Source organism: Falco cherrug, chromosome 1, assembly GCF_023634085.1.
Source record: "Falco cherrug isolate bFalChe1 chromosome 1, bFalChe1.pri, whole genome shotgun sequence".
In the NCBI taxonomy this organism is placed as follows: Eukaryota; Metazoa; Chordata; class Aves; order Falconiformes; family Falconidae; genus Falco; species Falco cherrug.
The window spans coordinates 102,603,470-102,618,648 of NC_073697.1; the positions used below are offsets into that span (position 1 = coordinate 102,603,470).

Here is a 15,179-nt window from a genome sequence, read left to right on the forward strand (position 1 = left end):
TCTGTAGGAGCTGGGAACTGGCAGTCTGCCAGCCCACCGTAACATCTGGACCAGATTGTTCAGTTTTAGATAAAGATTAGTGGCATAAATCATGAAACTAGTAAAACCTTTTTAATTACCTGAGAAAGGTTGATTTCTATTTTCTTTTCTGCTATGCCTTATTAACAGGTAAGTTTGCTCACAGGTTGCGTACAGCATATTTTTAGTAGAAATGCACGTGCTTTCTGCCAGAAGAGAAGTACCAAGGGAAGATGGTGGCCAAGAGCAGACCAGACAGACTCCCCAAAATCCAAGCCCACTGACAGCATATGCCTCAAGCTAACTTTGTCTGTCTGTCCTCCCTGATCAAAGCAGAAGATCTCCAAGACAGCAAAGCACGGGACACTGTTGTCTCAGCAGTGCCTGCTGCCAGCCGAAAGGCCTCGGGGTATCCGAGATGCTGTGCAAACCCAGCAGATGTGACACTCCACTGAAGGCTGAGTCGTGCCCTTCTGGAGTGGCAGCTGGAAGCCAGGCAGGATGCCTTCTGGCACTGAAATGTCACTAAATGTCCACGTTTTGCCAAATACATCCGTTTCCAAATGTCTCTTACTGGAGACACAATAGCACACTGGTGATTCAGACTGAGGCTTGGAAATAATACTGTAATTCACATAAGTAAAGCACCTATCTTTCAAATTTTTGTATCCTTAGAAAAAAATTCCTAAAAGCTGCCTACCTAATCTGGCAGCGTAAATTTACCTTTGTAAATTTTACCTTCGAGGTAAGGTTCTGTTTCTCTGTTAGGCAAACCTGAATCAATAGGCAAGAATAACATTCCTATGTTGTCACTATTTTCTGGTCATTGCTGTTGCGTCTCATGAACCCTGTGTTGTCTCTGCATGGTAAATGTGTTAGAGGCTTATTACTCATTCATTGCCAATGACAGTGAATATTCAGATGATGAAGCCAAATAACTACCAAAACCAAAAATTATCTATCAGTTCCTAGTCAGCCTGGTTGTAAACTAAATGTCATGTTAATGCCTAAGCTTCCAGATACTTCCTAAATCGCTATCTGAAGCCTCATCTTTGGATTCTATTATTTCTCTAAGAAGTATTTCTTTTAGTCATCCTTTGACTGGTATCAGGCCTGATTTCCATGAACCTGATAAGAATAATTTACAGCCAGCAGCTCTTGGGCGTCTCGAGCCTGTGCAGACCATGCAGGCTACGCACTTAGTAACTTTAGGCTGGGAACTTATAAAAGCATGTACTGAATCTCAATAACTTGTGTTATTCCTAATGGGGAATACGGTAAACAAATCTGTTAGGCATATAATAAATATTAAAGTTGCAATTTTATCAAGTTGCTATACAAGGCCATATAAAATAATAGTTTCTACTTCATAAATACCACAGCAGCAGGGTAGACAGGGAAACAGCATCTCAACCGATGGTTATGAGACGGGATCTAACACGGCAGTCACAGCCCCATAGCGTACCACTTTATCTCCAAATCATCATTTCTTGTATCAAAGGATTTCCCTCAGCAAGGCTGTGCTCATATAACGAGGTATTTTATTTCATTAACACATTTAAAGTTTGGGCCCTTCTGCCTACAAACAGCATTTCCCTGCTCTCAATTATTTACATTTAGTTGTTTATCTTAATCAGAGAATTTCTTAGCAATTTAGTTAATACATACCTGTTAAAATCTTAATATTACTAGTCTGTGGGTGTAACACTATTACATACTACTAAATGGCTGATAGAACAGCTTTTAATCTGCCTTATTTACATATATAATTTTTATACTCAGTAGTTAGCTAAGTTTGTAATGTACTTTGAGGATGATAAGTGCTACAGAAGATAAGCATTATCTTATCCTTACGGGAAGTAAATCCACATATCTCTAAAGTGTTTAAAGTTAATTAAGTGCCACTTTACAAGGGGGATAGCAAGACCGTGCAAAAGGCTGTGTTTCAGTATCGGCCTCAATGTCCATATGCAACCCTCACAAAGTTAATTTCCTAATTGGATAAGCAGAGGAGAGCATAATCTGTATGCAGGCGGCTGCTGACATGCACTTGTTCATATCTCAGCGTGTGCAAATAATTCCATGTGCACAAGCACAGATGCAAGTTCGTTTAAATAATGAGCACAGGCTGATGTAACTGCTGAGGAATTTGAGGTTCCTCTTCAACCTTTAACGTTCGTAAAGCTGCAGTTTACTCTGTGCACTGCCTTAGCAGGAGAGGAAAAGCCCTCTCTGCTCACCCATCTTCTGGCCAGCTTCACTTCTGCGGTTCTTCATCACTGCCCTCTCGTTTACAACAATTTGCAAAAAGCTTCTATTCTCCCTGATCTTATACATAAGCTGCTGTGAGTTTACAAAATAACATTTAAAAGAAGAGCTTAGGATGAGTCATCAGTGCCTTTTCACAGTGATTTCTGTCTTGATAATACTTAGCTTGAAGTAAAGAATTTTTATACTTTTTTTTTTTTTCCCCACACAATTCAGAAAGACACTGCACAGTTCCTTGCTCACTGGCTCCCAGGCAGCTGAGCGCCTGCGTGTCTCAGCCAACAAGCACCGGAGAGGGAGCTCACAGCCTTCATGCTGCTTGGAGGCTTCAACCCAAGACCCCCCCTCTGCTGCACGTGCCCCTGCAGGGGTTGGCCCCAGCACATCCTTAGATCATCGGTGACCAGCAGAAAACTGATCTGCTTATGTTGGTTCAAGATGCTCAGCTATGGTAGATATGGAAGATGGCTTCCCCACATGCAAACCAAGGGTTTATTTAGAGTGCTTCCCCTCCTGCGCATCTTATTCTCAAACTGGTAGTGCTATTTAATAAATAAATCATTTATATATTGACTTCAAGAGCTTCTGGTGAACAAGGTTTAGAAGAGGGGACTGCCCAGTTCTGGGCGGGATCAGACTGCGAAGGATGGGGACAAAAACCAACACACAAAGTCAGATCCAGGCTCTTTCCTCCCACCTGGGATGAATACTCCACATCGGTGCAGCCCCAGCGCTCTGCACATAAGGAAACCTCCTTATGGACCCTGTACATCCCGCCAGCCTCTCAGTGCCTCAGCAGTGGATGTCCAGCTGCTCAACACTTCTCCTGTCGAGGGCTGGCACGCCAAGGGCCTGCACCAGCCTCATCCTCTCTCCTTCTGCAGAGGGGGTGAACGCACACTGCACCACCATAAACGTTTCCTTTCCCCACACCCAGGGTGGGATCGAGCACACCTTCAAGAGGACCAAGGGAGGTGGAAGAGAGTAATGCAAGAGCCCAAGGAAGAAGAAACATAGCCAGACAAAAGCTGCCTGGGTAACTCCCCCAAGGCCATCGTTCATAGGAGGTGAGAGATGAGCAGCTTCTCACCATGCAATGGACATGGGACCCATCCCGTTGAGGTGAGTCTCATGGTGAGTTTTATATGCTGCTTCGTGACACAAGCTGCACCCTTCCTCAAGTCGTGTCACTCATCCTATATGTCACTTTTATGTGAAAAAGTTGGCCCACCTTTGCTGTGTCAGGATACTACAAAGCACAATTTCAAATTTCTCATGGTCATTAACGGGTTTCCACATTAGCCCCAGAGGAAGAGGATTAGGTTAATTGAAGAGTTTGTCCAGCACTCTCCAGGAAGCACACGACAGCCGGCAGCCGCAAAAGCTGAATGCTCTCTTCTGGGTCTCTATTCATTCCAGCTCCTCACTAGCTAACTAGTTTGTCATATAAGCACAGAAACCCTCTCTTTGTAAACATAGAACCAAACTGAAAAGTTCATTTGTGTGTATCTCCCCGAAGCTGGAGATAATCTGGACCACAAGTTTTGCTTATGTAAATGTCAGCACACAAAAAATTAGGTTTGGATCAAAAAGACAAGTTGCAGTTAATACCCAAAGTAAAATACACACGTTCCTTCCCGACCTTCATTTGCTTTCTCTGAACATCTGCTGAACAAGAAAATTCCATCCATAAAAGCGACTACAGAAATTAAAAATCCTTTGAATTCTAAGATAAGTGCATTCACATACAAAACTCTTCATTCCAAAGGGCACCTTTATACTTCTTTGTGACCATGGGAGCCATCCAGTTGCAAAGAGCAACAGCAGAGCAAAAAGCAAAACCCACAAGACCTGTGCAATGAACTAAGGAGCAATAATAAACTTTCAGAAAGAACAAAGCACACATACAGTTCTCAAAGACACCTTATGAATTACAACGAGGAGAAAACTAAGCAAGGCTACCGTCTGCTGCGATGACTCCCCGATCCCATGCAGCACCCAAGGCACCCTTCCACACACTGTCTGAAACAAGTCTCCCACAGCTGACAATGTGGCTTTGTGCAACTGCAACCCCAGCTAAGAGTGGCTGGAAAACACTGCAAGACCAGCAAGATGCATCACCTGGAAAGCGAGGAGTCATTGCAGGAGGCAGACTGGACCACGTTTAGGACAGTGGAGAAGTAAGAGGGAGCACTGGTGTTATTTCCAGAATGGCACTGCAGAGAAATATCATTCAAAAGGAACAACTGTGTAAAATTGTTCTTTTACCAGACTCAAGGCAGTGTTGTTTAGCTTATTTTCATGGCCAACATTTACAGAAATAAATATACATACATAAAAAATAAGGTTTGCCATACCACAGCGAGCTGTTATTTCCAATATGCTTTACACTACATGATTCAAAAAACAAAACCACAGCAATGGTATGATCAGATTGCTCATTTGATCTTTACAGAATGGAGCTTTTTTAAGAGATTCAGTTTTTTAAAGATGGCTTCAACTCCCACTGAAATCCAGCCAAGTCCCATAATACAGAAAGAAATCCACAGCTGACTGCACCCAAACTGTGGTTTAGTTTCTCTCTTTGGCCAAACGCTTCCCAATGCTCCCTGAAGTGCAGCCTTCCCACATGCTACACGGTGGGGTACTATATTCTGTGATTTTGTAGGTGCTAAACCACAGGTCAGATTTAAAACAAAACAGGACCTTATGCAACAGAAAGGGAATTCTCTTGGTGGATGCATTCTGCAGGGAGCTTGTCTAAGAGCATGCGGTGGGTTTTGTTAGGCACTTCTCACCAGCATTCAACTTCCCTACCCTGAAAGAAAAGAAAAAAAAAAAAAAAAAGAAAGAAATGAGCTCGTATTTGCATGCTTCAAGCGGGCACCAGGAATTCAGCTTTAGGTAGTCTTTAAGTGCCCAGAATGAATGCTGATTCCGGCACAGAAAGCTCCTGGCAGGGAAGCTGGTCCAGCTGCCTCTGCATCCTCAGCCCTATGGGCTGTCTCAGCACACTTTGCTGTTTCCTCTGAGTGCCAGTGGGTGGTGACGGGGGTTCACCCGGCCCCCCACATCTTGCTCTAAACCCATGCCTTCCTGAAGCGCACAACACACAGGTGTCACCCAGAGAACAGACCGTGTCGTACTTTTCTGAAAAACACATGCACCAAATATATACTTGACCCAAAGTTACATAAGCGCGATGCCAGAGCTATTTTTTAGCCAGACTCATCAGCACTGCTATAAATCACGCCAGTATGCAAGGGCCAGACAACACGTCACATCTACATGCTCAGCTTTCTGCCACCCTAAGAAAACGTTTGTGCTATGGGCAACATACCCATCACCTCTGCCTCCCCTGGTCTTCAGGTGCACGACTGCTCTTCAGCACTGAGCAGGCTCCTGTACTACACCACTAACACTTCCCTGAGTGCCCGCAGCAGCCTACAGACAGACACACACTCAGAGCCGTCCCTGTGCTCACGGCTTCTCTTACAAGCACCAGCCACCTCCAAAAGCAGCCCCCAGAGCTTGCTGGAGCAGGGAGCCCACATTAATCCCCACAGAAAAGGGTAGTAACTTGCAATTTCATCTCTCCCTCTGTGGGAACAGTAGGCAGCAGCATGATTACTTGCCCAATCCCAAGGTCCTAGCATAAAGTCTCCTGTCTTGAACTGCAGCTATTACCCCTTTTTAAATAAGTGCCCTAAATCCTCCTGGGAACTTCTGCCCCAGCAGTATCCAGAAGCAGCCAGTTTCACAGTTTGATTGTAAATAACATCCAGCTTTCTACCTTATCCCTTTATATTCTTTAGTTTCACCTTGTTTGTCACCCAACAGTGCTGCTTCAACATCTCGTGGTGCGAGGCGCTTTCACAGGCAGGACAGGTTTTTCATGCCAGCGTATAAAGTAGCAATATAAATAACACTTTCCGACTCAGCTGAGCCCTTCTCCTTCCGTACCCTATCCTTCTCCAAAGCGCACACACACCGACCGAGAGGACGACTATGCACCAGGAAGGGCATGTTACATTCCTGCACCTGTCTCACATCCTCGGTGCAGAAGGATAATCAGCAATAGCTCTGATTCAGTACGGAGACCCAGCGCACACCAGCTCTCAGTTCGACACGGCACAGAGTCGTGCATCAGCTTCATATTCAAAACTCAGAGAGGGAATCGCACTGACATTGCCAAAAACATTAACTCTGCTAATTCCAATACACAAAAACTTGCAGTCATTAAAGCTACGGAGATTGGAAGCAATAAACGGGACTCTTAATTGAGATTACATTCCCAGTTGTGAATCTATGGGGAACAATTTTAAAAAAATTAGCTTCCACAGTCAGTGTTTTAATTAGATACCTCACCTAGATTTCTAGCATCTTCACAACATGTTTCTCTATCCCATACGGCATCTTTAAAACTCCCTTTCTGCAGCTCAGAACTACTGAACCTGGTGAGATTTTAATAGAAATCCCTTCGTTATGCTATAAAGAGAAGCATTACTTGAGATTTTAATTAGCAGCTGTCAATGCTCAGCCATAGGAAATACTGAATAGTTTGCTCAACTCATATCAGAGAAAGCACATTTTGCTCTCTGACCTTCTGCACTCAAATGATGCACCGTACTTCAGCCGCTGAAAAACTCCCTTCCAAAAAAACCAACTCTGGAGTAGTAAAAGCCATTGCCTCAGCCAGCACCCTCCGCGTTTGATGCGGAAATCACGACGCTGTCGCTGCCTGCCCGCTACCACCAACCCGAACGGCAGCGTTATGTTAGCACGGCTTCCTCCAGCCTGTGCGAGGCACGCTGAGCGCTGAACACAAGCAGAACTTGGAAATCACGATTCAGTCCACCGAGCCTCCGCCTGCTCGGTAACGCAGGGGGCAAGGCCAGGTTGTAGGGTGCAAACTCGGCGTTTGCCACCGTTGCCCACCGTGCCGGACCCCGACGCGTTAGGAGCAGGGGGACGACTCCTACCGTTCAGCTGCCTGTAGACGATGTCCTCCAGGAGGGAGAGTCTCTTCAACACCGCATCCTGGATGGAGCTGATGCCGCGGGCTGTCAGGTTGACCACTTCTGCCCTGGGATGGATGTCATGGAAGGAGTCGCCGCTCTTGGCCGTGATGGGTCTGCACTTGGCCAGGAAGAGGACGAAGCCAGCCACCGCGATCAAGTTTAACACCAGCAGGACTTTGACTCTCCTCAAAGAAGCCATCAAACTTCCCGGGGGGCTCCGCCGGCCGCCGCGCTGCCTGCAGGGGCTAGGGGGGGGCGGGCCGCGGCGCGCACATCCCACGCCGCCGCAGCGCGGGGGGCTGCGCGCCCCGGCCCGGCCCCGGGCTCGACGCGGGGGTGAGGGGGGGGGGGGGGCTGGGGGCGCCGCCGAGGACCGGCACCGCTGGCCGAGCCGCCGCCGAGCCCGCCCGGGGCTACGGCCCCGCAGAGCGCGCGCCGCCGGGGCCGCCCGCCCCGCCCCGCCCGCCGCCGCGCTGCCGCCGCCGCAACTTCATGCCCCGCGCAGGGCACCCGCGCAGGGGCTCCGGGGCGGCCGCGGGGCCGGGGAGCGCTGCGGGGCCGGCAGCCCTGCGGCACCGGCACCGGCGCGCCTGCCTCCGCCGCCGCCTCCGCCTGCCTGCGCCGCGGGGCGCGGGGCCGCTGCTGCGCTGCGCGGACGGGGCATGCCCCGCCGGCCGCCGCCCCGCCCCGCCCGGAGCCGCCGCCGCCGCCTCGCCGCTCCGCGGCGGGGCGGGGGGAACGCGGGGGGCGGGCGCCGGCCGCCCCTCCCGGCGCACGGGGAAGCGGAGGGGGAGGCTCACGGCGGCGGATCCGCCCCCGGCCCGCCGCGGGCTGCAGGGCCGGCAGGCTGCGGCAGGCACCGCTCCGCTCCGCGCACCGACCGCGCCTGCGGAGAGCGGCGCCGCCGCCGCCCGGCTGCCGGTAAATCCCGGGCTGGAGGCCGGGGCACCGCGCGGTGGAGCGGGGCCCGGAGGCGCCCGACGGCGGCAGCCGGCACCGAGCGGCGAGAACGGGCAGCCCCCCACCCCACCCCCCCGCCGGCGCCGGGACGGGCGGGGGACGCTCGGCTGCGCGGAAAGTTTGAGCCGTCCGGCTGCCCCCCGCGGGCTGTTCCCCCCCGGGCTGTGTCCCTCCCCCGGGCTGTGACACCCGCCCCCGGCCGGGAGCGCTGTCCCCCAGCAGCAGCACCGAGCCCCGGAGAAACCGGCCTGCTCCGCACCGCCCCCGCACCCTGACCGTGCGAGGGGACGGCTCCGGGCTGGCGCCCGGGCGGCCAGCAAGGGTCTCCTGCATTTCTATGCTTCAAACACGAAAACAGGGTAGTGCTGAACACTGTCATCCCGCGTCCCCAAGGCACACCAGCACCCGGCGTCCCCAACACACACCATCACCCAGTGTCCCCAACGCAGATCTCCAACGCACACCAGCACCCGGCATCCCCAACACAGGCTCTAACCCCAGCGTGCCAGGTATCCCCAACCAAGAGCTCGGCCACCACCGCGCAGCCACAGTAACCCCAGTACCCAGAGCTGTGTCCCGCCGTCACAGCCAGCCCGGCCTTTCCCAAAGGTGACATGGATGTGGATTAGAAATTCAAACAACGTTGAGTCACTGTGTCCTACAAGGCAACTTTTCAAGATGTCAGAATATCCCCTTCTCACCTTCAAGGCATAATTTAAAAAAGAAAAAAAAAAGAAATCAATGCCATGGAAACAAACCTTAAATTGCTTTAAAGGATTTGGAGTTTTAATTTAGTATTAGCTGCACATGAAATCTTCTGTTGTTTCTGCATTCAGACCCAGGACCCTGCTATGAACCTGAAAATGACAGACAGGCACATAACTCATAGTCAGAGTCTAAAAGAACATGGTCAGTCCACACCGACGTTTATTATCCAGCTAAAAGGGTAAAGATGCGAGTAATTTTGGTGACATGAGGCTAGAATAACCTTACAAACTCCTAAAAATCGTGAGAGCTTTTTGTTGGCACTGAGGGGAAGCTTATCATGAGTTTTGGGGGTTCTGCTGGGGTGTCTTAGCAAGTGGATAAACAGAGGAGTTTTGTTTCCAGAGCTGTCAACTGACACATTTTTCTATATAAAAAAGCACTTTTTATTAAAAAACAAAAACAAAACAAACAAAAAAACCCAACAAAAAGACCCCAAACAAATAAACAAAAAACAACACAGCTTTGCAGAGCTGTTTGCCAAAAAGGGAAGCCACATGGCCTCGGACTCTCAGGAGCAGAAATCTCTGTGCAAACAGAAAAACTACCTGCTGCTTATTTTAAAACGGTCTCAAATAAAGAAGACCCATTCCTCCCGCAAGTCCTTCCTCCCGCAACGCTCCCACCGAAGTTAGCGTTGTTGCCTTGCACAGAAACAGCAAGATCTATTTTAATTACAAAACAGTGGTTGGAAAAAGCTAAATTTAAATAAGTTTGGCACATGGCTACTACATATAACCCTAATGCAAAAATAAAATAAAATTGTAGCCTCTTTAAAAAAAAACCTCACAGTTTGAATCAGCTCCTCGCTGAAGGACAAGGAGAGTATTTCTGCCCCCTTCCACCCAAGAAGAAAGGACCAGGATTAAGTCCCTCAAGAAAGCAGTGAGGGAGGGAGGAAGCAACAACTTGCACTGCCTCTGCGTTGGTGTGTATAGTTAGAGGACACCCGGCTGCTGCAGGTACGTGGTCCCAATGAGGACAACATGCCAGGGCCAAACAAACATCCAAAAACCTGTAGGAAAAAAAATGCCCTATATGGAAATTAGCACGAGGACTGAAAATTAAGAATACAGATGCTTTCCGCAGCCAACCATACAGCCCCCCTGCCCTGTCCAGGAGGATTCACTTCAAAAACTTTCCCAGGTAGCTGGTGTTGTTGCTGCCTTTCTTTATACGAAGGGTTGAACTAAGCAGTACAGGCTCTGAAGCTTTGCTAGCTGACACAAACAGCCGTCACCTGAGAAATTCACCAAGCCACCTGCAAACCATCACAGAGCAGAAAGTTTTTTTTGCTGCTGGCCTCACCAGGAGGAGGAGCAGCTGGGCATGCTCTTTGCCTTTGCAAAACTCCTGATATGAATCAGCATTGGCTTTTTGGGGGTGGAGGGAAACCTTACAAAATACTGAGCCCCCACTCCTGAACCGGTTTGCCATGTTGCATGTTCCACAGGACTCCTTCCAGTGTGCTCCTTTTAGCAGCAGCAACAACCTTCTCTGAATTTCTTTTACTCAGAGAAAGATTTTAAAGTTTTGCTCAGTTGTCCTACAATCCCTTTTGGCCTGATGATCAAGCAAAACCCAAAGAATTAGCACCAATCATTATGTGCCCTTTTAGCATGTCCTGAGAGGCGACCACTAGCACACTCAGCATGAGACTTGCCCAACTCCATTGTATTCCCAAATCGCCTAACCCTACCCGCGTCACCGAGAGTTGCAGTGTCACCTACTAACAGATTACCTTGATACCTCCCCTGCGGTGACACAGGAGAAAGCAGCAAAGTTTAGATAACAAACACCAATGAGGACCAAACAGTCCACTGAGGATGGACACCATGGGGTGTAGCTGTAGGAGACCAGAAAAGGTTACACTTTGTGCCGTTACAAGTCTTCAGAACAGCCTCCCATGCGCTCCACAATCAGTATTTCATCTGAGCTTCACATCGCTGCGCAACTGAACAAACCTGAAATAACAAACACAAAAACGGCAGTTTGCTGTAAATGTGAAAAGTTTTGTCCAGACCCCACTCTGTAAATCAGGGTTTCAACAAGGACTAGCTCAACCCCCACTGGAGGGCTTGGGGTTTTGGGTGGGGTTTTTCCCCTCATTTTTTCCATTTTCATTACATTCTTACAAAAAAAGCATGAAATATTGTTACTAAATAGAGAAGAAGAGCTAAAGGGTACTTATCAGTATTGGGGGAAGAAGATCAGTTCGCATGTCTAATAGAAAAATTCTATTTTTGCCACATACAGTGGAGTTCTACGAACAGCACACACGCACTTTTCAAGTGCTAGCCAAAATAATTACTTCTCTCCTTCTGTGGGGGGAAAAAAAATCTCTAAATCATGAATATTCAATGGATTGATTAATGACACAGTAATCCTTTAGCTAAAATCTCTGCTCTTTAAAATATAATGAACACTAGCTGCCAGTTACAAGAAGAATTAAAAACACAAAAATAACTTGGTTTCTAGAAGTTCTCTCATCCTGATTGCTTTAGAAGTCTGCGACGATAGTACAACACCATGACGCATCAGGGGCAAACTCTCTTCACGTTCTGGTAGGTGGAAAACAGGCAGAAAAAAATGGTTTCTTGCTACTTGCTGCAGCCAGCGCTGCACTGCGTGTTGGCCAGGGCGAGCAGCAAAGGCGTCGTCCCTGCAGCTCCAGTTCTCCCACCTGCTCCCAGGGCTGGCAGCCAGCAAGGAGGGGGCTGCACCCACCCGGAGAACTCTAAACACCTACATTTCCAGCCTTGTAAACACCAACGTAAGAAAGTAGATGTTTGGGTTGTCTAAAATACATTAGCCTTTCTGTGACTTGGAATCCCTGTATGAAAACCGTGATCCGGAGAAAAAAACAAACCAAAAAACAAAAAACAACAAAACCCACAAACAAAAAAACCACCCAAGGGTTGAATTTAAAGCCATGAGCTGTTTCCTCAAAATCTGCAAGTTCTGCTGGAGTATTGTTAGTGCAGTTGGGTTTCTCCTTTGTTTTCAGGCTTTAGGTGGTGCTCAGGAGTTGCTAGGCTTCCCTTTTTCTCTCAGGCGCTCGAGAATTGCTGCCCTGAGACGGTCCTCCCACATCTGCCCAGGTGAATTGAAGCCTCCACATCGCCTATGGGCTCTTTGTTTTTCATGCCAACGTTCTCTCCACGCAGGAATCTGCTCCACCGAGTGCCAAGTGCTTGCACGGGAGGCTGGGGCGTGCGCCCACCCGCTGGCGGAGCTTAGCGAGGGTCACAGCACCACCACCCCCAGTCCGGGGCCACCTCGCATGTGCAGCAGTGGTCCCGGCCTTGCGAGGGTCACCACTGTCACTGGGGCTCTCCATACCCCCAGCTTACTGGCCATGTGAAATGAGTGAGTGCTTGCAAACGAAGCTGGGTTGGTGGTTTTTTTCAGAATCTAATATTAACAAGTTGACGGTGCATTGTCTGCTCCCTCCAGATTCATTTTTGACAGTAATTTAGGCAAATATTCAACAGCAAGGAGCGAACCCCTTATCTCCAACCATGAAATCTTCCTCCACTATGGGAACAGCTAATGCACAAAAGTAACTTTCCTCAATTTTATCTTCAAAGTTTGGGAACATATTTAGTTCTACGTTACAATAACTCAATTCATATTTCATGAATTCTTAAGGTCAGCCTGCGAGCATGGACAGCTCATCACTGACACATCAGGGAAATGCTGTGAAAAAACAAGCAACTTATTGTATTTCTGGCTTATGAGATTGCTTTATGGTTCCCTCAAGGATATTAAAAAGATATCCTTGCCATGGTTATCAATAAGGATCTTTCAGGATCAGCATTTCTAAAGCTTCTAGAATGGCTTCAACTCTTGACTGAGTTCAGAAATGCAAGAGCTGCATCCCCAGCAGCGTGGCCGGCAGGGCCGAAGGGGGATTCCCCCCCTCTGACCCCCGGCAGCGCTGCGTCCGCTCTGGGCCCAGCATAAGGAGGACACGGAGCTGTGGGAGCGGGTCCGGAGGAGGCCACAGAGATGCTCGGGGGGCTGGAGCCCCTCTGCTGTGCAGCGGGGCTGGGGCAGTCGGGGCTGTTCCGCCTGCAGAAGAGACGCTCCGGGGAGACCTTGGAGCAGCTCCCAGGGCCTGGAGGGGCCGGCAGGGAAGCTGGAGGGGGACGTTTTATGAGGGCCTGTAGCCACAGGACAAGGGGAATGGCTTCCAGCTGAGAGGGGAGATTTACCCCAGCTCTTCGGAAGGAATTTGTGCTGTGGGGGTGGTGACACGGGCACAGGCTGCCCAGAGCGGCTGTGGGTGCCCCATCCCTGGCAGGGCTCAGGGCCAGGTGGGACGGGGCTGGGAGCAGCCTGGGCTGGGGGGAGGGGGCCCTGCCCGTGGCCGGGGGTGGCACGAGGTGATCTTTAAGGTCCTTCCCACCCAAACCATTCTGTGATTCTATTACTCTATGAAAACCATAGCTTAAAGCTCAACTACCCTTCAGTTTTGCTGCTTTGAACTTCAGTATTCTTCTTGAATGACCAGAATGTAGTTCTTAGATCATTTTCTTATTAAAACTGGTTTGAAAAGTTTCAGCTTCTTTCTCAAAAAGCAGGAAGAAATAGAGATGCGCAAGTTCATTGAAATTTTGACAAAATTTAAAAAAAAGAAAATACGTTTTAAATGTTGGGGTTTTGTGTGACTAGAAAAAAATTCCCCTCTTCTTTTTATTACAGAAGATATCTATACAGCCCATATAATTTCAGCACCTAATCACCTTAGTCCTTCAGAGCATCTCAAGTGAGCCAGGGAATACTATTGTTTCTTCATGTTACACATGCAAATAAAAAGATACCTAAAGACCTATGAAAAAGTGTACTTTAAATTCCCAAGAAAATGAAGATGTAACAAAAACAACCTGCCCAGGATCAAACCAAGAGCTTTTAGCACAAGAGCTCAGTTTGCCACCAGCCCCTTAAGTTCAACACACTCAGCTGATGGCTCCTTCATCAGCACTCTAGTATGTCCATGCCAGCGGAAAGCAGGGAAATCCACAAAGATCCCCAAAGCCAATTTAAATATATCCCTGTTCCTGTTAACATCAGCGTGCCTTTCACCTGACTGTCAGAAGTGCAGATCTGATAGTGCAACAAAAACAGAGACAAGAAATCAGTTTGCTTGGATGTAGTAAAACCTTTCAGGGTTTAGTTTTCTCCCTAAAAGCCTGATCTTGCTTCCCGTAGCAACCTGGCCTCTGTTGCAGCAGAAGGGATCTAGAAACAAGAGTATCCCCTCTGTCTGCTGCTCGTTAAGCCTGGCTCTCAGGACTGCCTAGATGCTACAGCTCATGCTCAAGGATAACTTATTGTCCTATACCTTATATCAAGTATTCAGGTCAGCGTCAAGATGCAAAGCCTTTTCTGACCCCATGGACTCCTGGGGGTGCAATGCATGGCTCCCACCTGCACCCTGCTCCCCCCACCCCAAGAGCAGTGCTGGGGCTGGAGCCTGGTTCGAAGCCACGGAGGCTGCGCTGAAGTTACATATTCTAGACTTGGCTGTGGTGCAGCCACAGAAATCAATGGAAAACTGACACCTGATGGTTTTTTCCACGTTTGTGAGAGCTCTCCAAGAATTGATGTCAAAAATACAAAGAATGTCATCTTAAATAAAGAAAACCAAGAAAAAAAATGTTTTACAAGCCAGTGTGTGCAAAGACTTGCTTCTTCATGTCTTGTCATGTAGTTTTTTCACTTTTTTTTTTTTTTTCCAGATAATGAAGATACCTCTTGCACTGGAATTGTGCTTAAACTATGTTACAGTCATGCTAGGGCAGCTTTTATCCTGCTGTGATTCTGAATGGTAGGCTGACCATCTGGAAATAATGCACAATTTTAACTTTAAAAATGTAAACCTCCCAGTAAGAGGTACCACAGACTGCCACAACTGCTTAATGAATGCCAGTTTATGTACTGTTTCCCACTAATTAACTATCATTGACAAATATGAATACAGTTCTTGTTACAGAAGTTGAAAGGTACATCTCATAAAATTTTCAAGAGGCCTGCATCTCAGCAAAAAGAATACTTCAAAGCAGTTCTTAACATGTAGAAAATCAAGTAGGTCAAGAAACAGACACATATATGTTTATACTTCGAATTAAACAACTGAATTTC

General features: G+C 48.2%; 1 protein-coding gene across 1 annotated transcript in view; it reads right to left on the bottom strand.

The window, feature by feature from the left end:
• The window catches only part of GALNT17 (polypeptide N-acetylgalactosaminyltransferase 17), a 213,560-nt gene extending 205,374 nt beyond the window's left edge, over positions 1 to 8,186 (bottom strand). The window contains exon 1 of the mRNA XM_055700832.1: positions 7,269 to 8,186. Within this exon, the coding sequence (XP_055556807.1) occupies positions 7,269 to 7,506 (238 nt within the window). The 5' untranslated portion in view covers positions 7,507 to 8,186. The remainder of the gene's footprint in view (positions 1 to 7,268) is intronic.
• Positions 8,187 to 15,179: the final 6,993 nt, after the last annotated feature.